This window comes from Protopterus annectens, chromosome 12.part0, assembly GCF_019279795.1.
Source record: "Protopterus annectens isolate FY-2018-M chromosome 12.part0, PAN1.0, whole genome shotgun sequence".
Taxonomy (NCBI): Eukaryota; Metazoa; Chordata; order Ceratodontiformes; family Protopteridae; genus Protopterus; species Protopterus annectens.
The window spans coordinates 605,095,745-605,120,700 of record NC_056746.1 but is presented as its reverse complement, the minus strand read 5'-3'; the positions used below and the strand labels follow the sequence as shown (position 1 = coordinate 605,120,700).

General features: G+C 40.6%; 1 protein-coding gene across 1 annotated transcript in view; it reads left to right on the top strand.

Moving 5' to 3' along the window:
- Positions 1–24,956, top strand: part of MEIOB (meiosis specific with OB-fold) — a 1,518,339-nt gene that overhangs the window by 807,259 nt on the left and 686,124 nt on the right. The window contains exons 6-7 of the mRNA XM_044088948.1: positions 11,202–11,302; positions 13,716–13,768. Coding sequence (XP_043944883.1) covers positions 11,202–11,302; positions 13,716–13,768 — 154 coding nt within the window. The remainder of the gene's footprint in view (positions 1–11,201; positions 11,303–13,715; positions 13,769–24,956) is intronic.

The window sequence follows — 24,956 nt, the reverse complement described above, 5'->3', positions numbered from 1 at the left end:
TCCCTTCTATTGTATCAGCTTTACAGGATGTTTTCTTAACAGCTTGCAGTATGCCTGACAGCCAATCCAATGCCCCCCAAAAGTCAGATAGGTTTAATACAGTACCTCAGGAGCAAAAAATCCCTTTTTTCTAATCCCAAATCAGATATGGCAGTTATTTCTTTATCAGAGACATCTACTTCTAAACATATTATGAATGCTAGCCTCATTCCATCTGTCAAGGATGTGAAAGTTTTTGATTGATTCGGGAAGAAAGTTTATTCTTATGCTGCTTTAACGTTCAAAATTCTCAACTGTTGGACTCACACACCAAAATTTGCACTGGCATTTTTGCCAAATTGAGAAAATTAACTGCTCTTCAGAGGTTAAAACTTCAATGAATTCTTTAAATGTGTGTTCCTCTCAGGTAAGCAAACACTCTATAATGTGATCTTAGGATTCTGTGGGTGCTGTATCTAGACCTGCTGCTTCTAGTTTCATTTTGAGAAAATTTGCTTGGTTACCTGAAAATGTTAACTGAGATTTTAAATTCTCCCATTGAAAAAAATACCTTCTTTTTTGCCTTTTGCTGCTGAGGTCCTTAAAAGATTTGATAAAAAGGGGGGGACTGATTCAAGGAGTTACCTAGATTTGTCAACCTGCCCTTTTCTAAATTCAGTAAAGACATTCCTTGTTCAGACCCCTTTTTCAAGAAGCAGAATGAGCAGGCTTAGTAATGTTGTAGCTAGCAGATTTCTATAAAGCAATGGCAAGGGGGGGGGTCACAGAAGAAAGGGTGAGTCCCACAAAATCATGGACTGTCGTCAGAGTGACTCTTTGGGCCTTCAAGATCCCACTCCCTCACACCTGTTCACTACTTCAAACCACATCCTCTGTCAAGGCCTTCATGTTACCCAGTAATATTAACTTATCTTATACAAATGGATTTTTGAGAATCATCCAACAGCAATATAAATGGCAGTGGGAATTGATTCCCCCACTTCAGGGGATTCTTCCTCACACTGTAAACCAAAATGACCCTGTTTTCTCCAGTTTTAGTAAAAATGTTGTTTCGTGACCTAGCTAACATCTGGCTCTTCTCCTGCACTAACCCAGGTTGATCTCTTCTGTCCATCTGTGTTTTTTCAACCAAAATATCTTTTCACTTTTTAGATTCTAAGCTGCTTTTTCAGTGCCCACCAAATGTCATCTTCTCTATACCTACCTCTAATTTCACTATTCCTTAAATCACTTTACACCTGTCTCAAGTCTCTTATATGCATCTTCTTTCCCTCCTTATCAACTTACATCCACACTGCCTTGCTATTGCTGTTTTTAAGTACATGTACCACTAACATAACATCTAATTTCTTTTTTCTTGCCTTATATACCATATATGCTTTTCATACTCTATTTTGTATTTTTTGTTAGACATTTCTTTGTTTTTGTCAATTAGTTGTTTTGCTTATTTACTATCTATATTTCTTGTATTCTTATAATGTGTTTCTGATGTTGTATTGTAAGATTGTTATAATGTGTTTCTGGTATTGTATTGCATGAATTTGCTTGTAATATATATATATATATATATATATATATATATATATATATATTTTTTTTTAATAAAGGAGCTTTTCTCCCCTGGCCACCACTGAAAATGGGCCTCTAGCCCAGTTAGACATTCCCTGTAAACAAATGGAAAATAAAATAAGTAAATGTCATAAAAGTTGTGCTATCAGGTCAGATAGACAAAGTTTTTTTTTCCCCAAGAATTTTTCAGATGCCAAAGAGAGAGGAAACCTGGCTAGTAGTCCTGGACCTGTCCTTTCTCAACCTTTTTTTTTTCAAAGTTCCCAGGTTCCAAATGTTACCCCTCCTAACCTTCCTCAGCTTCATAGGGGGATTTCTAAACTGTACTGACCATATTACTTCCCAGTATGTGTAAATACCACTTGAGTCTCCCTTGAAAATAAACCAAAGGCTTAGTAGAACTAATGTGGTCAATAAAAGTTAATAAATATGGCTTTCTTATTGCTTTATTCGCAGTGTTTGTCTATACTGAATTTATTGTGATGACAGTATTCAAAGTATCCTTTTAATTTTATTGTTGCTAATACTGTCTCCCCCATTCAATACACATCTCTTGGATTATGCAGTAATCTATACTTCCTTTTACAGAAGCTAAGTTTTGTACTGATATACACATATCTGCTTTTACTGTATTTGTATTTTTTCCTACTTTATTTTGCTTTTGCGTCATCTTAAAAGTACGCAATTGTATTTATTACTGCTTGGTGTAACTTATTCTAAGCCTTTTAGTTTAAGCACTTGGGCTTTAGACCAGTTGTTTTACATTAGGAAGGTCTGTGGGCTGCACTGTGGTGGCAGGACAGGTAGCTTACATCCATCTAAGTTGGGAACTGCTGATTGAGGGCTCAGTGTCTGTTATTCTAAAAGTGTATTAGTTCTGGTTTAAGCACCAGGGCTTCAGGCCAGTTATTTTACATTAAGAAGGTTCATGGTCTGCACTCTTGTGGGAGAAGAGGCTGGACTCTGCCCTTCTGAGCTGGGAATTTCTGGTTAAAGGCTTATAGTGCCTGCATATTTGAACTATTTCTTACTGTAATTGGTACACCTTGTTTGCTGTAGCATAGACTAGATCCAGGCCTGCTGAATCTAGTTTTGTTTGTATGCTTGTTATTTCCCTGAAAAGCTAATTCCACCTAAAACGTGGCTTTTCAGCGTTTCTGTGGATCCCTAGTGATATCTGCATTGCTTACTGTACTTATTTCCTTGTTTCACGTGAAAGAAAGTTACTGTTTGTCATTTTTGCATTTAGGTTACCTGGCACTTGCTCACTAAAGCAATTATATAAGTCAGCACTAAAAAATTAAAAGCACTACACCCTCACAAACTCCCCCTGGAGTATCTTGCTCCCCATTGGCCATTTTTTTCAATTGTAAAGAAATTCCCAATACTATTCTAGCATGTCCAAAGGTCAGTTGTCAATCTCCTCTCCAGTCCAGCTGGTGAATCTGGGAATCTTGAGGCAATGTTACAACTGCCTCATGTACACAGACAACCCTCTCCTCCTCCCAACAAATTCCAACACATGTGAGAGATGCAACCATATAGCCAAACTGGAGGCTAAGCTCTCTCAACTCAGTACTGGCGTAACCAGTCAGGAGGAGAAGGAAACCACACTCACTACAATTCCAGTCTCACATAGACCTACCACGACAGCAAACCAAACACATAAACACACAAAAACATACTTGGAGGCTCTAAATAAAAATCTGCCTAAGCAGCAGAGACCTCCAAAGCAGACACCCAAGCAACCGCTACCCCAAAACAAAACACGTGCAACACATAGCTCACAAAACCAGTGTGCCGAACAGTCACAGCCCTTAAGGCTAAACAACACACCTTATACACTTGTAATAGGTGACTCTATCATCAGGCACACTGACGTCCCACTCACCAGGCTGAACAAGGAGAAGGTCACGGTGAGCTGCCTGTCGGGCTCTAGGATCCGCCACATAACACAAGCACTCAGGTCACTCCAAGGCAAGTACAAGTATGACTCAGTCATTGTCCATGCTGGTGTGAATGACCTGAGACATACCTCCCTGGACTACATGAAAAGAGACATAGAGGAGCTCTCTGAGCATGTAGCCCAGGCCGGTATGACCCTGACCTTGAGTAGCATCTTACCCTCACCAAGAATGATGCCACAGTATGAAGACAAGATTATCAATTTCAACAATTGGCTTAAGTAATGGTGTCATTCAAAGGGGATCCAATGCATGTCAGCCTGGGATGACATGCTCGACAAGCCATGATGCTTCGCTAGGGACGGCTTGCACCTGTCACCCCTGGGCTTTCGGATATTGGCAAAGGCTCTTGCTACCCCCATAGTGCCTTTTTTAGGCAAGGCTCAAAAGACAAACCCACCTCCATAGATATCACAAGGAATAAGAAACTAAGAGTAATGCTACTCAACGCCAGAAGTCTAAACCTCAAGATGCACGCACTCGAAACTCTCCTTAGCATGGAGAACATCAATATCTGTGCAGTAACAGAAACCTGGTTCAAGGCTCTCGAGAGCACCCCAGCACTACCAGGTTATACCTCATACCATGCTTTTCGGCCCCAAAACTTGGACCGAACCACAAATGGAGGGGGAGTATCAATATTCGTCAAAGATACCCACACCTCCAGGTTGGTGGCACAGCACGAAGCATCAGAGACTATCCATGTGCAACTAACAGTGGGTAAAACTGCCTTCCAGTTTATAGCTTGCTATAGACCACCCTCCCAAACCCAGGAACCCCACTTGGCCTTCCTGAGAACACTGGAAAATATGAAGGTCTCTCCAAACACCATTATATTGGGTGACTTCAACTACCCAACCATAGACTGGGAGCATTACTCTAGCTCCAACACCCTAGCCCAAAGGTTCCTAGAATTTATAGACTCAAATGCTATGGAACAACTTGTTACCACTCCCACAAGAGAGGAAAACATACTGGACCTGATCATCACCAACATGGGGACTCTATGCTCCAGACCAGAAGTGTATCTCTCACTGGTAAGATCAGACCATAAACTAATCTCACTGGATATTCACATCCCGACCCCACCCCATGCCCAGAAAACCACAGTGAAAAACTTCTCTAAAGAAAATTTCACACTCCTCAAAACCAAGGTGGAATCCTTCAAAGCCCCCGGGCCTGTGGATAATACGGCCCAGACCGCAAAATCCTTTATAAACGCATTCTATGAACACCTTCAGGAATGCATGGATCATGCAATCCCAAATAAAACCAAGACCCAATCCTCCAAAGGCAGATGTCCTGTCTGGTGGACCCCAGCCATAAACAAACTATACAATAGGAGGAGGAAGCTATTACATGATAGAGCAAAATCCCAAAAAGGGAAGGCATCTCTGATCAGTATTAGCAAAAAACTACAGGCCAACATGGAAGGACTGTGGCTGACCAAGTTCGCAGATGACTGCAAACTGGGCGCCATAATAGACTCTCCAGCCGATACAAGCATCCTCCAAAAGGGCCTCATAGAAACAGACAACTGGTGCCAGAGCCATGGCCTCAAGCTAAACGCGAAAAAGTGTATAGTCATCCCCTTTGGCAAAAACAAAGTGCCCACAAATTACCACATAGGTGGTAATCCATTAAGTGTAGAAGAAGTAATTAGGGACCTGGGGACCCAAGTTGATAGCAATCTCTCATTTGACAACCACGTGGCCAAAGTGGTTAGAAAAACATTTTATATAGCCCATCTAATCATGAAGGGATTCACATCTAGATCAGGGGAGGTCATCGTGCCTCTTTACTCATCCCTCATCAGGCCCATAATTGAGTGCAATGCTCCTTTTGGGATGTACCTTACCAGACACCTGCAGTAACTGGAAAGACCCCAAAGGTACCTCACCAAGAGGATCAAGGGGCTCAAACAGATGCCGTATGCTGCCCGGTTAAAGAAACTCCAGCTCTACTCAGTGGCATACTGCCTGGTCAGAGGCGATCTGTGCCTGACGTATAAAGCCATGTCCAACCCGGAATTAATGGACATGCTGCACCTCAGAAAATCCAAATCCCATCGAGCTACGCGCTCGAGGGACTTGAACCTCAGCACTGAAATAAATAGAACATGCTGGAGGGACAGATTCATAACCCAGAGGCTCCCTTCACTCTGGAATAAAATCCCAGTCCAGGTTAGGCAGAGTCCCTCATTGACTCTCTTCAAGAGGAATCTTGATGAGTGGATTGGAGATCATAGGTTTACCCCGGGTATCACTTCTGTGTCACTGTTAGACAGAGGCACAGTATACTAACCTTGAAAAAGGGCATAGCAAAATTAATTTAATATGGGTGGTGAAAGCCATACACACTCTGGCTAGGCTTATAAATGCCCTAGGGCAGATAGCCTAGTATGAACCTATGAACCTATATATACCTGAATGCCTTTTAAGTAACCTTTACTGAACTCTCCATCTGATTACTTGATAATAGCTTGTTAATAAAAGTAAATAAAACAAACCGGATACTGTCTGGTACTTCTCACAGACTGTCTTTTTCTGTTTCTTTTAATATCTCAGTGTGCCATTGCAAAAGGGATTCCCTATTTTGAAATTTGAAAATGCAGTTCATTTAGTTGCCCACTGCTGTCCCCAAAGCAGAATAATACTTTAGAAGGTCGTTAAAATTTCATTGTCATCATCATCAACCTCTTTTTCTTATTTTTCTACATGGTGTCAGAGTGTTGAGTCAACTGTCACCATCTGTTTTTCTTCCTCTCTCGATTTAGTGCCACTGTCATACCTTTTTCAGTCATCATTCCTGACTGTCAAATCTCTTACACAATCCATCCACCTCTGACTCCACATCCTCAATTCTGTTTGCCTTCTTCCAGTCCTTCCTAAATCTTCTTCACTAAATCATCTCTGGCTTCCCTGCACATGTGACTTTACCACCACAATATTTTCTCCTTGACCTTCTCTGCAATTGGGACTACTTGGCTTGTGCTCTGATGTCTTTGTTTCTTTGTCCCATAGTGTGAATCCTACCGCTCCTCTCAGGCATTTCATATCTATCACCTCAAACTCTCTGAACTACTCTGGCTTCACTTGCCAGGTTTCTGTGCCATACGGAGGCACTGGACATACCACTGTTTTGTACACTTTATTTTTCAGCCTCTTTTTTCATTCTTCTATCACATGCTACTTCTGACACACTCTGCCTAGCTATGACCTCATTCTGCCTTCCCTTCCCTTCTCTTCAACCACCCTGTCCATATATTTGAAGCTGTTAACCTATTACATTATTTTCATCCTTCTGATTTCCCCAATTTGATGCCAAGACAGATGTTTTGTCTGTACTCAGTTTCATGCCTTCGTTTTTGCATTCCCCATACATTTGTTGAAGTACCTGTTCAGTATCTGATTATAGTGCCACACTGTTTGCGTACAACACTTTTGTTGTTTTTTCTGATCTGTTTGTTAATGTCGTCCATCACCAGTATGAACAGCAGTGGCTCACAGTGGAACCCTGATGCATACCAACTCCCGCTGGGGATCCCTCTGTGAGTCCAAACACTCTTTGTAGTTATGTCATTTGGTCCTCGTACATTGCCTTTACAAAATCTACCAATGTTTCCAGGGCCTTGAACCCAGACTCATGCCTCATCTCCAGCTTCTTCCCTGGTGTCTTTCTCATTGCAAGCATCGGGTTTGCTGTGCTGCATCCTGATCTGAATCCGAACTACACATCTTCCTTCTTACTTTCACCTACTCTGCATATTTATCTGTCAAGCTCTCCAGCACTTACATCTAGTGTGACCAGAGTTTAATACCTTTGTACTACCCACAGTTGCGATTTCCCTTTTTGTCTTGGACACGGGTACTAGAATGCTTATTCTCCCATTTGGTATATGCCTTTCTCTCCATACCATGATGACTACCCTCAGGATCAGAGCCATTTTTCCAACTCACCTAACATCTTGATCATATTTGCCATGACTTTATCTGAGCCTGCTGCTTTTACTGACTTCATTTTCCTTAGTGCTGTTCTTACTCCCTCTAGGATGGGCTCTTCTTCCACTTTCAGTACTGGCTTTGCATGGGACAGTACATCTTCTTTGGGTTTTCTTTATTCAAAAGCTGCTGGAATTATGCCTTCCAACTACATTTAATGTCTTCTGGACTGGTAAGCAAATTGTTGCTGGTATCCCTGAATAATGTCTGATGACTTTCAATTTTATCTTTCTGTCTTTGTCTTGGAACATTATAGAAATTCTGTGTGCCGTACACTGAGTCACTTTCCAGAAGCTTGTAGAGCTTCTATGATATTTTATTTATTTATTTTATTTTACATTTGTTGACCGGGCTAGTCTAGCTGGAGATATTTCCATTTTCAGTAGAGGCCTGGGGAGAAAAGCTCCACATACTTAATAATAATATAGAAAATACAAAGCAATAAGAAGCAATGCCACGTACCTTAGGAAGGAATTAACATAACATTGTACAGTAAACCATCAGGATTAACAAATTATGGTACATAACATTTACAGAACATTTGTTGCCAGAGTAGTAATTTAAAGAAAGAGTGAGAAGTGAGGTTACAAGCTAAGAGTAGCGTATTAGTCAGGGTTGCAGCAAGGGCATAACCAGTGGGTTTTTAGGTGACATTGTACAGTAAACCATCAGGATTAACAAATTATGGTACATAACATTTACAGAACATTTGTTGCCAGAGTAGTAATTTAAAGAAAGAGTGAGAAGTGAGGTTACAAGCTAAGAGTAGCGTATTAGTCAGGGTTGCAGCAAGGGCATAACCAGTGGGTTTTTAGGTGATTTTTAAGATTATGTTTGAAGAGGGTAAAGGAGGAAATTGAGGTTAGGTTGGGTGGCAGCATGTTCCATTGCTTACCAGTGGTGATGGAGAACAAGGAGTCACCAGCCAAGTTGTTAGATTTGGGTATGTAAGATAGGAATTTATTAGAGGAGCGTAGGGAATGAAGATTATTATAGGGTGTTATAAGATTGTTTAGTGTAGGTGTGTTGTTAGGTAGGTAGAAGATTTTATGAGCAATTGTTAGTTGAGAGAGTAGCAGAGCATTTTGCAGTTCAAGCCAGTCTAGCTGATGTAGATTAATGCAGTGATGGGTTCTATAGGGCTTACCAGTTACAAACCTCGCAATACTGTTGTAGGCTTTGGTAAGTTTGTTGAGATTGTTTTGTTTTAAATTAGTATAAATGGGAGAAGCATAGAGGAGGGTAGAGAGTAAATGAGAATGGGCAACTGTAGTTCTTGCTTTAGGGGTAAGGAAGGGTCTTATCCTATACAAGGAGCCTAATTTTCTGTTAACGGACTTAATGGTGTTATTAATATGATTGTCAAAAGTGAGTTTATTGTCTGTTGTAACTCCTAATAACTTACAGGTCAGCTCAGGTGATATAAGGGTTCCATTTCTAGCTAGGATGGAGAAGTGTATGGGAGGGGTCTTGTTGTTAGGAGTAATCAGAAGTAATTTGTTTTTTTTGGCATTCAAGAGTAGGCACCGGTTTTGGAACCATGTTTCTACTATGGAGAAGACAGTTTGGCTTAGAGATTGAAGTTCAGGGAGAGATTTTGCAGAACAGATGATAGTAGAATCATCAGCATACTGTATGCAGGTGGACTGAGGAATAGCTACATGAAGATCATTTATGAAAAGAGAGAAGAGAAGGGGTCCTAGAATAGAGCCTTGAGGGACACCTAGTAAAACAGGGAGATATGAAGACAAGTGATTTTGCCACAAAACAGCTTGTTTTCGGTTGCTGAGGTAAGACTTGAACCAAAGGATAGAATTAGTATCCAGAGAGAGGGATTGTAGGGTATTAATAAGTAGGGAGTGATTGACCATGTCAAAGGCTTTTGACAGGTCAATGAAGAGTGCAGATGAGAGGTAGTTATTGTTACGGTTGGTGTTAATAGTATTGGTGAAAGATAGTAGGGCAGTGATGGTGCTGTGAAAGGGTCTAAAGCCATGTTGGCAGCTGGACAGGTTGATATTTTTGGTTAGGTAGTCTATTAGCTGATGATGGATACACCATGATCTTAGCTAAAGGTGAGAGTAGTGCTATGGGCCTATAGTACATTGTTCTTTGCCATTACAACTGCTCTATTAGCCTGTTTGTTAACCAATCAGTATCCCTTCTTAGCCAGATCTGTCTTTTCTGTCTCTCACTTTTTGCTGTATTCCTTCTTTCTTTTGGTAACTTCCCAGACTTTTGCATTCCACCACCAGCTTTTCTTATGCACTTTATTTACATATCTGGCTTCATAGGTTCATAGAAAAGTACTAGGCTAGCTGCACTTGAAAGCTATTTTAAGCCTAGCCAGTTTTCCTTTCAGCAGTAAGAATCTATCCCTCTACCTTTTGACTGTGAGGTAAACACATTAGCCATCATACTAACCCTCAACTGGCCTTGGCCGCATGTCTGGTATGAAGTTTTCACATATGTTGTTTTGCAATGCTGTCTTTCTTCTTTGACTCCACCTATTTCCTCCTCCTAAGATACTAGAGCCCTGAATATTTTCTTGAACTCCTGTGCATTCTCTCTGGTCAGCTTCCAGATCTTTAACTTAGTTTGTGTTGAACTTCGAGCCTTCTCTGATAACTGCATCCATGGTGATTGTGGCCACCTGTGGTTTATCCTGGGAGCCAACAGTTTCATGTTGTTCACATGGCCAAAAAACTTTACATTTGTAGGTTTATAAATCTTGCAGATGATAGGCAACATCGTTTGTTTTTCAAAAAGCAGATAAGCTGCCCTCCCACCGCCGTAAGAAATACTTTGCAGTTTGCAGCAATAATTTAAAAGCATTTCAAAGCTAAATGTTACCCCTTCTTCCCAAATTTTCCATGTAATCTGGAATATCCTTCATGTAGAAATTAGAAATCTTCGTGTCATACCCAACTTTAAAAAGGAACTTCGTAATAATGTAAATGAAACAGTAACCTACAAGTGATAGATACAGAGTAGCTAAATACCTTTTTCACCTTTTCAGGCTATCTTAATTTTGCTTGCCATTCTGTTACCTGCTTGTGTTTGATATGCTGTCATTCCTTACTGATTGACACCCATTACCCACTCATGTTAGCTGTACCTATTTCTCTTTCTTCACTCCTCTGCCTGTTTGGTCTCTTTATTCTATTCTCTTTCCCCTTCCATTTTTCCTCCTTTAGGTTGTCTCACTATTACTATAAATTCTTCTTTTAATGAGTTTTTATGCTTAATTTTTTTTTTTTTTTGTGTATTGTCAAATAATACTCATATAAGTGCTGCTTTTGTCTTGTTTATAAAACGGGTGTATATGCCACATTTGTGATTTAAAAACATATTTTGTTTTCTTATGTTGTTTCCTTATACCCTACAGTTGCAAATATTGTTCTTGAAGATATACTTTAGCAAGTATAATAAATGTGAGAAGTTAAGGTTCAAGTCATAATTAAAATGTAATATATATATATATATATATATATATATATATAATCATGAAGTAAAGTTTCAAGTTAAGACTTCAGATTTCTTACTTTTTTGTATATGTGTAGACATGCACACGTATGATTGACAGTGGAAACTTAGGAAAGTAAATGTAAAAATTATACTACAGATAATTTACTGCATGCAATGTTCATATGCATTTTTATTTGAGGTTGGAGAGACAAAGAATTTTATCACTTCAGACAACAGAAATGGACAGAGGTGTGAAATTAAGTTGTTTGATGAAACTGTGTCTTCATTTCCTATGATCTGGTGAGTTTTTGTTTATGTTTGTTTAACAGAATTAGTCCTTCAGTGCTAACTTCCAAGACTCAGACTTTCAGTGTTTGACTTCCAGGTCCATTCAAGGTATCGACAGTGGATATAAAAATTGTACACACCCCTGTTAAAATGCCAGGTTTTTGTGATATAAAAAAAAATGAGACCACAATAAATCCTTTCAAAACTTTTCCCACCTTTAATGTGACCTATAACCTGTACAATTCAATTGAAAAACCAACAAATCTGTTTGGGGAAAAAATATAAAAAATACAAAACGTACAATAAGCTGATTGCATAAGTGTGCACACCCTTAAACTAATACTTTGTTGAAGCACCTCTTGATTTAATTATAGCATTCAGTCTTCTTGTGTACACACCTGCCATCAATTAAAGAGACTGATTCACCCCAAATAAAGCTCAGCTGTCCCCGTAGGATTTTCATGACATTTACTCAGTTGCCTGCTACAGCAAAAGCCATGGTCATGGTTCATGGAGAGCTTACAAAGCATCAAAGGGATCTCATTGTTGAAAGGTATCAGTCAGGAGAAGGGTACAAAAAAATTCCACAGCATTGGATATACCATGGAACACAGTGAAGACAGTCATCAAAAAGTGGAGAAAATATGGAACAACAGTGACATTGCAAAGAACTTGACATCCCTCCAAAATTGATGAAAAGACAAGACAAAAACTGGTCAGGGAGGCTGCCAAGAGACCTACAGCAACACTGAAAGAGTTGCAGGAATTTCTGGCAAGTACTGGTTGTGTACTACATGTGACAACAATCTCCCATATTCTGCATATGTCTGGACTATGGGGTAGGGTTGCAAGATGGAAGCCTTTTCTTACACAGAAAAATGTCCAGGCCTGTCTAAAATTTGCAAAACAATATAGGAAGTTTCCCAAAAGCATGTGGGAAAATGTGTTATGGTCTAATGAGACAATGGTTGAACTTTTTGGCCACAATTGACACAAAAACAACACTTCACATCACCAAAAGAACACCGTTCCCACGGTGAAGCATGGTGGTGGCAGTATCATGCTTTGGGGTTGCATTCCTTCAACTGGAACTGGGGTTTTAGTCAAGGGGGAGGGAATTGTGAACAGTTCCAAATACTAGTCACTTTTGGCCTAAAACCTACAGGCATCTGATAGAAAGCTGAAGATGAAAAGGAATTTCACCTTTCAACACAACAATGACCCCAAACATACATCCAAATCAACAAAAGAATGGCTTCACCAGAAGAAAATTAAAGTTTTGGAATGGCCCAGGCAGAGCCCTAAATCCAATAGAAAATCTGTGGGGTGACCTGAAGAGGGCTGTACACAAGAGATGCCCTTGCCATCTGACAGATTTGGAGCGCTTTTACAAGGAAGAGTGGGCAAATATTGCCAAGTGAAGATGTTCCGTGCTGATACTTGCCTACCCAAGAAGACTGAATGCTGTGATTAAATCAAAATGTGCTTCAACAAAGTATTAGTTTAAGGGTGTGCACACTTATGCAACCAACTTATTGTACGTTTTTTATATTTTTCCCAGATTTGTTTATTTTTCAATTGAATTGTACAGGTTATAGGTCACATTAAAGGTGGGAAAAGTTTTGAAATGATTTATTGTGGTCTCATGTTTTTATATCACAAAAACCTGGCATTTTAACAGGGGTGTGTACACTTTTTTATATTCACTGTAGTTACCAAGAGTCATTTTAATACGCTTAAAGCACTCCAAAGCCTAATGAAGTCAGACTATTTTGTTACTGAAGTCTCATTTTATGTGGTTAACTATTTTTCATCCAAGATGTCATTTGTCAGTAAAGTTTTAACACTTAACACAAGGTAAAATGGCTTTGCGATTGTTACATTAAGTAAGGCCCTGAGAAAAATATATTTACAAAAAAAAATTATGGCTGACTATATGCTAGCCAGCCAAACAGATGCTAGTCATGACTGACTAGAAAGCACATTACAAAATGTGAAGTTGATCAGCTGAAGTACTATAACAAATATTGGCCAAAAGTTTTTTCTAAGTTTACATAATTCTGATAACATGTTCATGTGAATGCAGACATTTTGATATCCTGAAATCAGGCAGTATTCTGAGTTTGCAACATGTTTAGTCTGAAGCTTAGTAGCATTCACCAGGCACTGCTTATACCACGGTGTTAGACAAACTGATTTGGGAAGACCTCTGACATTAAACGTTTTTTTAATGCCAAACCATCAGATTGATGCCCATTCTCTTTCTTGAGACCAAGATATGCTAACTTGTAACATTTTCCAGGTGGTCAGATGATTTCTACAGAATATCATAGTTTGCAAATGCATGCATGTATATATTATGTACATGTAAATAATTCTTTAGTTTAGCACTTTTAACTCTGCTTTCTGTTTTTATTTCACTTAGCTGGGATAAAGAATCTATTCTGCTTGCCCAGACATGGCTTCCAGGAGAAACAGGTATTCATTATTTGCCATGACAGTTATAGCATTAAGTTTATTTTTTTATTATTGTTTTTTTTAACCTTTATTAAAATTATCACTTAAGGCATAGGCAAACATACATTAACAGAAAAGAAAAGAAAACAAACCATATTAACATTTTCCCATTTACATATATTATACATCACATACCTTTTCTTTCTTTCTTTCTTTGTAATTATCATCAGTCCAGCATTTCATAAATTGCTGAATTCCTGTCTTCTTCTAAGTCCCACTCCTCCTCCTGAACATTATTCTGCATGTATTGCTCTCATAATTTCCTTTTATTTCTATGTAATTTGCTGCTTCCCTTTTCTAAAGATCTGTCTTCCAGTTCTTTCGTTTCTTTTATAATATTCAACACTTCAAATACAGCTGGTTTAGACTTTGATTTCCATTTTCTAGTTCATAGGTTCATAGGTTGGTACTAGGTTATCGGCCCTAGGGCCTATACAAGCCTAGCCATAACAATTCCCTGGCTATTTCTTCCCACAGTATTTACTTCCCTGAACCCCTGTTTACTTCTATGGAGCCCTGTATTAATTATAATTATAATAGTAATTGCTTTTTTTGGCAGTCAACAGAATTAAACTTAATAAAGCCTTAGCATGTCTAGGCAATAACAATCATATGCTTAGTTACAGTTATCTGCACACCCAATATTTCTGATAGATCACTCTGTAGGGAATTTTTAAAATGAGCCAACTCATTACTCTCCCAAAACATATGATCAAGTGTTGCCTATTTTCATCTGATTCAACTTGTGGGTTGTCGATTCCAGTCAGATCAGACCTCCGCACCTTCTTCCAGTTTTAGATCTCAGGCTGTGACTCCAACCCTACCCACATCTCCCTTCTCTACCTAAAGTACGTCATATCTCATTTGCTGCCTTTTCTATCCAGACATGTTGCCCCAGAGCTCTTACAGTCTAGTCACAATAAGTGAAAGTTTTTTTCATATTTTTTCCTGCTCTTTTCCTCCCTTTAGTATATTTATAGTAATAGGATTAGATTCTTGTAGTTTTAAACATTTATTCTTTCTTTATAGTGTAAATTTTCCAGATAGTTCTATAGTTCGATTATAATTTAGGTTAGGTAATATAGTGTGTGTGTGTGTGTGTGTGTGTGTGTGTGTGTGTGTGTGTGTGTGTGTGTGTGTGTGTGTGTGTGTGTGTGTTTGTTAGTAGTAATAAAATAAGCTATGTTTTCATATAGGTAGTTTAGATTGTCGTACAGTTTATACAGTTTATTGTAATAGTATTTTGATAATATTCTGTTGTCAGACAAATCTTCAGAATTCAAAAAGTGGTCAGCCAGTGGAGAAAAGTTCCCTCCTTAAGATCCCCATTCCTTGTGTGTGTATATTGTTTAGGTTCCAATCATCTACAGGCAAACAGTGATATTTGTACTGCCTTTGGCTGTAGCGCTGTAGAGGGTATGAGGGAAAAACTAATTACTAATGGATTTTTTCCTGCACAGACAGGGTCTTCTACTTCTGTAATGTCTTCTGAGACAAGACTTCCATCTGTTTCTCCTAGTGCTGAGAAGAGAAAGGAGAAAGAAAAGGATAAGACTAAAGAAAAGCGCAGATAGAAGTCTTTAGAGAAAGGGCTGAAGAAAAGAAATTAGAAGAGAAGAAATTAGAAGAGAAGGGGCTCAACAAGTTGAGAAAGAAGTCCTCTGGATCCATCTAATCTATCAGGTCTGATAAAATCTTTAAGGCAGTTGGATTCACCTGTCAGGTCTGAACTCCCTCCCCTTGAGCTACTTTTTCTATAGAGCTGGTGAGCCCACGGCTTCATTCACAGATCTTCCAAAATAACCATCTAGGCACTCTTTGGTAGATTCATTATCAAGATCAGTTCAATCCACTGAAAGCCTCATGAAGATGGATGTCACCCGAATTATGACATTTTTGAGAACACAGATCCAACTGGGAGCCCTCCCATTACCGTCCCAGAGGGAAGGTCTGTCTACATGCCCATTGACCCTGTCACACTTTTCTCCAGTACCGGTTCCGTATTCAGAACCAGTTTACATCCATCCAACCCTTCTTGTGCATCTCAGTCAAATCCGACAGTCCAAGGGACTTTGACTTTGACTATATCCCTTACTCTCTAGACTCTGATGCTATCAGATCAGGATGAGACCCAGAGCTAAAATGTCGGTATCAGGGCATTGGTGGTGAAGTCATCTCCAAGGTTTTCAGAGCCGTTTCTTCCTGTAGGTGCCTCAGGGAGTCTTTCTGAGTCATTTGACAGAGGAACTCCTTCCTTAGCTCCATTTGCAGTATTGAATTTCGAGATTGTGGAAAGGGCATTGGCTGGTCCAAGAAAGCAGGTGCTTACACAGAGTTTGGATCCATCCAAACACCCAGTGGAACCTATTCCCTATGCCTCTTATGCAGATTGACAGGAATAGTCAGAACCCATAGGCTTAGAGACTACTTGACACTGGAATTCTCAGTCTAATTCTGACCTGCCTCCACCAAAATCCCAGAAACATGTTCCAAGGAAACAGATGTGTAGATGGAAGCACATAAACCCCTCTCTTGAGTCAGTCATTGAGGACATGGATTTGAATGAGGGAGAAGAATCCCCCAGATCCCCCTTGGAAGTTATCACATTTGGGGACAACCTGGAATTGCTGAATCAGAAGGGGGGTGGTCCACTGAATCTCCTCTGGATGAGCCTGCCTTTCTCAAAACATTTTGGTCTGGCTCATCTGCATCTTTAGCGGTTCCCCTCCAGATGCACTCATAGATCTCATAACACAGAGGGCATGGAAGGTCCCTGATATTGCAGAGCCTATTCCTAAAAACTGACAGAATTTTAGCAGCCCTGAAAGATAGGAAGTATTGGTCAAAAGGACCTTTAGTAGAAGTGGTGTTGGTAGTAGCAGCCACAAAGAAAGAACTGTTTAAGGAGAGTTCTTTAGTCCATTGAGTCAAGGGAGTTGGACATATTAGGGAAACAGGCTTACACTTCAGTGACCTTTGCTCTCAGGATGCCGAATTACCTCTCATACTTGACACATTTTCAGATGGACTTGATTAAGGAGATTTCCAATACTCTTTCAGGTGACTTGCCTTCAGATGTCTAAAAAACAGTGAACACCCAAATGTCTACCCTGCAATTTACTTTTAATGTAGCCATGCATCTGCTATCCAATGCAGCAGATGGTGCAGCAAGCGCAGCTGTTGCAGGCATTACCATGAGTCGCCATGCCTGGATGCAAGTATGTGATTTTGCAGAAAGCATCAAGGCATCCTTTATTAATGCCCCTTTTGATTGTTCAATTCATTTTGGTTCCAAAGTTAAAGAAACACTTACCAGGAGTAAGCAAGATAATAAGACTCTGTCAGGTGTAGGAATCCATTTCTCCACCCCACAAAGATCTTATTCTGGGAATGAAAGGGAAGGTAATAAAATGGGGTTCAGTAAATCTCTGGGTTTTCTCCATGATACGCCTAGAGATAGATGCCCCTCCCAAAGCAGAGGAGGAGGCAACTCAAATAGATGTCATCCCAGATGTAGAGGCAGATCGCAGAATCAGGGTTTTCATGGTCCCTTCACTAAAAAACTCTACCAACACCCCTGAAGGGTTACGACTGCAAGGGATACAACGCTTCCCATATCTAAACTATTGGCTTCTAACTGCTATTTCTAGAGATCTACTCCTGCAGCATCAGTCATTCGTACTCCATCTTGCATATCAGTTAGGAATAACTATTAATCATGAAAAGAGCAAACTGTCCCACCCCACCCCCTCCCCGCACACACACATGCTCAACACATACAATTCACAGGATGTATTATCAGTACAGTTAAACAAATGGCCAAACTTCCAACAGCAAGAGTGCTGTCATTGACTGGCGGCTCCTCAGGTAATTCAGCATTCCTGTCCACAAGCAAGATTAATTCTTCATCTGTTAGCTCTGATGGTTTCTACCATCGCCTTTGTCCCACTAGTGAGATACCACATGAGAGTGGTACATTGGACTCTTTCGGCTTACTGGTCACAGGGTTTTCATTCTCTCCATGCCAGAATCCATCTCACTGAAGTATGCAGAAACCATATAATGTGGTGGATAACCTCTCCATTAGTTGCAGAGAGAAAACCCTTCTGTCCATCTGCACCCCAGGCCACAGTAACCATGGATGTTTCCCTCCTATGGTGGGGGAGGGGGGGTGGCATTTCAAGGGGAAGACTGTTCAAGGTACTTGTTCTCCAGTGGCAGGCAAACTTCACATCAGTATCTTAGAGATGAAATGGGTCCTCTTAGCACTGCAGGCTTTCCAGGATCATCTAGCCAAGGATGAGATTTACATCCAAATGGACCATATATTAGTGTTATGGTACATCAGCAAATAAGGGGAAACATGATCATATCCACTTTTCTGGGAGGCCGTGTGAGTCTGGCAATGGGTGATGTCTTCCCATTGTTTTCTGGTAGCAATGCACATTCTTTGAATGTACTAGTGGACAAGTTGAACAGGTTTATCCTATTACTTTACGAGTGGTCTCTCAAACAGACAGTGGCAATGGAGATTTTCAGCTGCTGGAGCCAACCTTGCTGCAGCCTTTTTGCCTCCTACCTAAACAAGTGCAGCAATTACTTTGCCCTCATCCCTGCACAGAGACAGTCAACAAGAGATGCACTAGTCCACACTTGGCCCCTGGGTTTCCTCCATGCATTTCCACTGATACCTCTGCTGACAAAATTCATGCAGAAAGCCATGAGGTGCAAGACCAAGGTGATCCTCATTGCCCTTTTCTGGCCCCGGTAGGTTTGGTTCCCCTTTCTTTGGCCTCATTTGCTATACCCACCATGGGTGCTGGATCCCACTCTGTGTCTTCTGAGTCACTCATTCAGGATGCCTCTACCAGATCTACAAGCCCTAAAGTTAACCACATGGTTTCCCCAGTTTTAACGATAGCCAGAGATACCAGGCTGTCTTCTCCAGTAGTTCATATAATTTTTTTTTCTTCTCAAAAGCAATCAAATAAAAAGACTTATAAAAGTAAATGGAGGAGAAGATTTTGTATTTGGGCATTATCAAAAGGACTGGACCTTTTTTCTCTCCTCCTTCCATCGATATTGGAATTGCTTTCATAGGTGTGTACTAGGCTAATGGCCTTGGAGCCCTTACAAGCCTAGCCCATAGAATTGCCCTGACATCGTGCCGCCCAACGTTAATTCCCAGTGCCTGTATTGAGTAGAACCACTGGATTGATCCCCGGGGTGAACTTTCTATTTCCTATCCACTCATCAAAATTTCTCTTGAAGAGGGCCAGTGAGGAGCTTGGTATGTATGGGAAGTCTGTTCCAGAGCATGGGCAGTCTCTGGGTTATGAACCTGTCCCTCCAGCATGTTCTGTTGATTGTGGTAATGAGGTTGAGGTCTCTGGAGCGTGTGGTGCGGAAGGACTGGGATTTCTTTAGATGTGGCATTTCTAACAGAGCTGGGTCTGACATGGCTTTGTAAGTCAGGCAGAGATCGCCTCTTAGTAGATGATATCAGACATGAGACAGAGCTGGTGTTTCTTGAGTCTGCCCATGAAGGACATGTGTTTAGGGCCTAGTATCCTGTTTGTGAGATACTTATGTGGCTTCTCCAGCTGTAGCAGGTGTCTAGTGAGGTACATATCAAATGGGCATTATACTTGATGATTGGTCTAATGAGGGAAGAGTAGAGAGAGACAATAACTTCTTTCTTCCTGGATGCAAAACCCTTGGTAATGAGATGTGCCACGTAGAAGGACTTTCTGATCACAGTGGCAATGTGATGGTTGAAGGAGAGGTTGCTGTCAACCTGTGTCCCCAGATCTCATATAACGCCTTCAGTGCTCAGTGGACTACCATCTATGTGGTAATTTGTGGGAACTGAGTTTATTCCAAAGGGAATAACGACACATTTTTTGGCATTGAGCTTAAGGCCATGATTTCGACACCAGTCGTTTGTTGCAGTGAGGCCTTTCTGTAGAATGTCTGCATCACTTGGGGAGTTAATAATGGCTCCCAGTTTGCAGTCATCTCCGAACTTGGTCAGTGTTGGCCTGGACTTCTGAGAAGTACATGCCAAACAGGAGAGGACCCAGGACCGATCCCTGTGGGACCCCACTTGTGACTGGTCGGCTGTCTGACTTGGAGTCTGCTACTTTCACATTGTGGGTTCTATCTGTGAGCCAGGTTGCAACCCACCTAGTGATATGGGTTTGATGCCTAGTTTGGTGAGTCTATCTATAATTCCTGAGTGGGGAATGGTATCAAATGCCTTGGCTAGATCGAGGTAGGCTGTATGAACTATCTTGCCTTCATCCACAGCTCTGGTGACTTGAGTCACAGAAGTCAACCAGGTTGAGCAGGCATGATCTACCGTTCACAAAACCAAACTGCATTGGATCCAGAGTTTGGAGATTCCCTATATCCTTATTAATTAGATCCATGATGATGTGCTCCATAACCTTACATATCAGACTCGTCAGGCTAATGGGGTGATAGTTCCCAGGGTCTGTAGTCGCTCCCCCTTTATGGAGAGGGATGATTGTAGCAGTGCACCATTCGGAAGGGACAAAGTCTGAGGTGAGCCTGTGATTGAACAGGGCACACAGGTGTGGTGCCAGTTAACTTTGTAGTTCATGTAAAACACAGCCAGGGATATTGTCAGGTCCCATGGAAGCTGTATTATTGGCCTTGGACAATGCAGCTTTAACTTGTGCAGCAGTAATAATGGGTGCCTGGCATTCTTCAGGTATTGTGATTGGTCCTTTATGGGGGGGGGGGGTAAAGTTGGCACTGAATCTGTCGGCCAGTATCTTGGTAATATTTGTTGGCTCAGTATAGGAGGTACCATTGTGCAGTAACTCAGAGCAAATCTGGGTATTGTTGTGGAGATTCTTGACCTAGCTATAGAAGGCCTTGTGGTGGTCTTTAGTATCTGCTGCAATCTGAATTCATAACTAGCTTTAGAGGATTTGATGAGGGATCTCAGCTTTTTGTTGAGGCTAATAAAGGAGTTTTTCCAGTCTTGGAACTTCACCTTTTTCTGCAACAGTTTCTTCCTTCTGTTGTAGAGTTTGTTAATGGCAGGGGACCACCAGATTGGCTACCTTTTATTTGCAGAAGAGCATCTTGGTTCTGTTGGGTATGGCTAGTTCCATGCATTTATGTACATGATCGTACAATGCATTGGTGTATAATTCCGCAGTCATGAAGCTATTTTCCATTTGCATGGGTGCCGCGAAGTTAGCCACCTCTGTTTTTAGGAGCCCAAAGTTAGATTTTGATTGAGCTTCACATCATGTCCGGCTGGCTGGCTGCAAGCAGGAAATGTTCATAGCTTAAACCGGCTGCCTGTGAGCAGGAAATGTTAGCTTGAATCATGTATTGGATTATCTGAAAGGCAATCACAATCGGGTGAACAGAATGGATTATCATTGTGGGAAATGTGCAGACCTTGAACCAGCTGGTTGTTAGTGGGAGATGTTAGCTTGATGTATTGGTTTATGTGTAGGGCAAGGCAATCAGAATGGATTATTGTTGTGGTGATCACAAAGGCAATCAGGTGAAGTATGTGTGTTGTGGTGATCACAAAGGCAATCAGGTGAAGTGTTGTGGTGATCGCGAAGGCAATCAGAGTGTGTGTGTGTGTGTGTGTGTGTGTGTGTGTGTGTGTGTGTGTGTGTGTGTGTGTGTGTGTGTGTGTGTGTAAATGCCCCCCACATAATACACCTGCTGGCTATAGGTGTTCAGGCTCAAACCCAGTACCGTTGCTTCAGGGTAAGAAGAGCCTAAAGTCCCTAACCACCACCATTTCTGAACTTTGTTCAGATCTGTTTTTCTAACAGTTGTGAGCTATGGTGAGAAGTGAGAACTGAAGTTGTATTTCCCCCATTATTGTTTTTGTTGTTGGTCCAGGTTTTTTGTGCTAAGGTGTGAAGTGATAACTGAATTTGTATTCTCTCATTATTGGCTTTGTTTGTCCAGTTTTTTTGTGCTAAGAGGTTGAGAGCTATCTAAATGATAGCCATTACGTTTCAGTCTTCCTATTTTTCAAGCTGCTGATTTAGGATATTGGTATGTTGCACTGACTATAGTGCATATGGTTCTGGGTTCAAAACATGCATGGTGGTAACACAGCATTTTATTCTAGCAACTTTCCAAAATTATACAAGCAATGTTTAAAATGTGTCCCTGGTTAAAGCTTTTGCACCCCCCCCCAATAAATGTTGGCTTTTTCCAGATTTCTTGTGCTGCAAAGTTCAGAGATACAGCTGAGTGTCGAGTACATTTTACAAGGAGCTGAGAGCTGCAGGGGAACTAACGTTTAGTGCTGCTTATGCTGCGTCTGCTTGTACTGTTAATAGCGCAACAGGTAGTGTACTTGCTTTTGATGCAGAAGGCTGTGGGTTCTTCTCCCACAGTAGGTAGATGCATTGCTGATACTGTACTGTGCTGTAAAGGAGGTTGATGCTGTAGTCCTTTTTGGCAAAGATATCTAGTAGTAACTATGAACCTGTTATCAGTTTACCATCCATTCCCTATTGCAATATTACTAGCGTATAATTTTGTTTAGTACAACATAGGCAATTTATTCCTCAAGGGCAACAGGCACTTTATTTGTAGATGAAACCATGAAATATAAAGTTGTTTGCTAGCAGCAGCCTCTTCATTAGTTACAGATTTATTTAATGTACAGTTATGTAGATGTTTTTTACTAGTTCAGAGATTGTGCATATTTACTGATACTGGTGGACTGTAAAAGTGTGAGTAGACTTTTATGATGGAAATGTTCTGAATTGGGCTGTTTTGTCATTATTGGTGCATGCATTTTATTTCATTGTTTACTGGAAAAATGTTCAAAACAATAAATTTAAAATGCTCTCTAACAACTATACTGTATTGTACAAGGAATATAATTTAATACAATCAGGAAGGTGTATCTCCCTCTAATAATCCCGCCGCAAAATAGCAATTTTGGAAGAAAATGTGGTGGGTTTACATTTACAAATAACTGTAATGATCAGAGTTATACATTACTTTTATTTCAGAAATGCATGTAGATTCTCTAATTTTGTCAGCTGCTCAAGTTAACAGTGCTCATATTAAAATGGTGTCCCTTCTTTGACAGGTTCCCAGCTGTATCATCTGGCAATTTTATATTTATGCATCACATTTTTGGTCCGTTTTTCACAAAATTGCAGTTTTCTGGAAAATTAGTGGCAAATCATTACAGACTGAAGTTAGAAAATAATGGCAGACATTTGAGTTTCAGATTTCATACCTTTCAGAAAATTTGTACTAATGCAAGACCTACTATTATTCTATTATCTTTCTAAGTTTATAAGAGCAATATTTAAAAAAAATGTCCTTATTTTTGAGCCTTTGCCTCAGTTTTATTTATGGGTTTGTTGCTCTAAGAGGTTGAGGGGTATTTGTGTGTGTGTGTGTGTGTGTGTGTGTGTGTGTGTGTGTGTGTGTGTGTGTGTGTGTGTGTGTGTGAGGTAGGTAGATAGCATACCTCTCAACTGTCCAAATTTTGCAGAATATCCAGATTTTTGCCCCATATTTTTTGTCTGTTCCTCATAAATTTTGTGATTTTCTAGATAATCATTGAAGGCTGAAGTTGCTAAATAATGACAGATATTTGAGTTTCAGACCATGTCCTTTAGAAAAATTCATACTATCACAAATCCTGCTATTCTAGCAACTTTCTAAGTTCACGAGAGCATTATTTAATATCTGTCCCTGTTTATTTTAGGCTTTGTCCATATTTCTTGCACTAAGAGGTAGGTAGGGGTGTGTGTGTGAATGAAACTCCCTAGTTAGGGGTAGCAGGTGGTTAGTAATTTACTCAAGCTCAAAACATGTACCTTAGTTACAGAAAACAAAAGCATGAATCATCTACCCCAACTACAATGCTGCATTTTTCAAAGAACTGACTTTCAGGTTCATTTTCAATTCAAGGAACCGAGTTTGAGTGAATCTATATTATATTACTGAAGAGACGTTACAGCGAATGCCTCTTCATTGGCACTAAAAGAGCGAGCAGTGAATTACGAGAATGGCCGTAGCTTGGCTGGGGAGGGCGGTAGCAGTTTGAGAGCTGTGAGTACAATTTGAAAATCCTAGCTACACCCCTGGCTATGATTAGTGTATTGGGCAAGCTGTTTTGCCTTAGGGTCTTAGGTTGAGGGGCACACTGTGTGGGTGAGCTGTGTGTCTTGTGAATTGTGCTGTGTTGTGATGGTCGAACGCGTTTCTGCCTTGGAGGCCGTCTGCGAAGGTGGGTGTGTGGTTTGTGTTTTTATGTGAGAGCTGCGATGGTGGGTGTTCTGGAGTGCTGTGTGTTCCATGCGGTGTGGTTCAGGTGTTGACCTTCTCCTCTTGACCAGCTATTCCGCTCTTGGCTGAAGAGTGCATGGTTTCCAGTTTGGATATATAAGTGCATCTCTCACAAGTCTGAGTGTTGGGGGGGTAAGAGGAGAGAGTTGTCTGTGTACATGAGGCAGTTGCTGCACTGTCTCAGGATGCCCAAGTTTACCAGGTTAATAGGTGAAAGCACAGGGAGCTGACCTTTAGACGTGCCTAGAGGGATGGGCATTATTAATAAGTACTGGAGCTGTTTCCTTATAGAATGTTTAGTGCTAATAGCACTTATATATGCTACAATGATTGCTACAAGAAGCCTAATAAAGTGCTATACAAATAAGCTAGTTAAAGTGCAAGAGAGAAGAGTACTAGCAAGATCTAAGGGAAAAAGTGAAGAGCAGACTTTCTGGCACCAGTAATGGTTTACCTTAGCGGTGTGCAAACATGGGTTTTTAAAGCAGAAAGTTAAAAGGGATAGAAAAGCTGCCCAAACGGCCAATAAGCTACAGTTTCTGAGCTAGAATATTTTCACCAAGAATCTAGTTTTTCTACCATTAAAGTTCAAATACCTGCCATTTCAGATTTTCCCATTGGCCATAATGACCCTTCCATTGCTTCTCTTACAGTATCTAAAGCTTTCCTCAAAGGAGCCTTTTTGCAGAGGCCCCCAATTTGAGACCCAGTTCCTCTGTGGGATGTCAAAGTTTTACTTCAGTCATTGACTCAGAAACCCTTTGAGCAAGCAGCATTGGCTAACCTTAAGTACCTCTCTTGGAAAACTGTTTTCCTAATT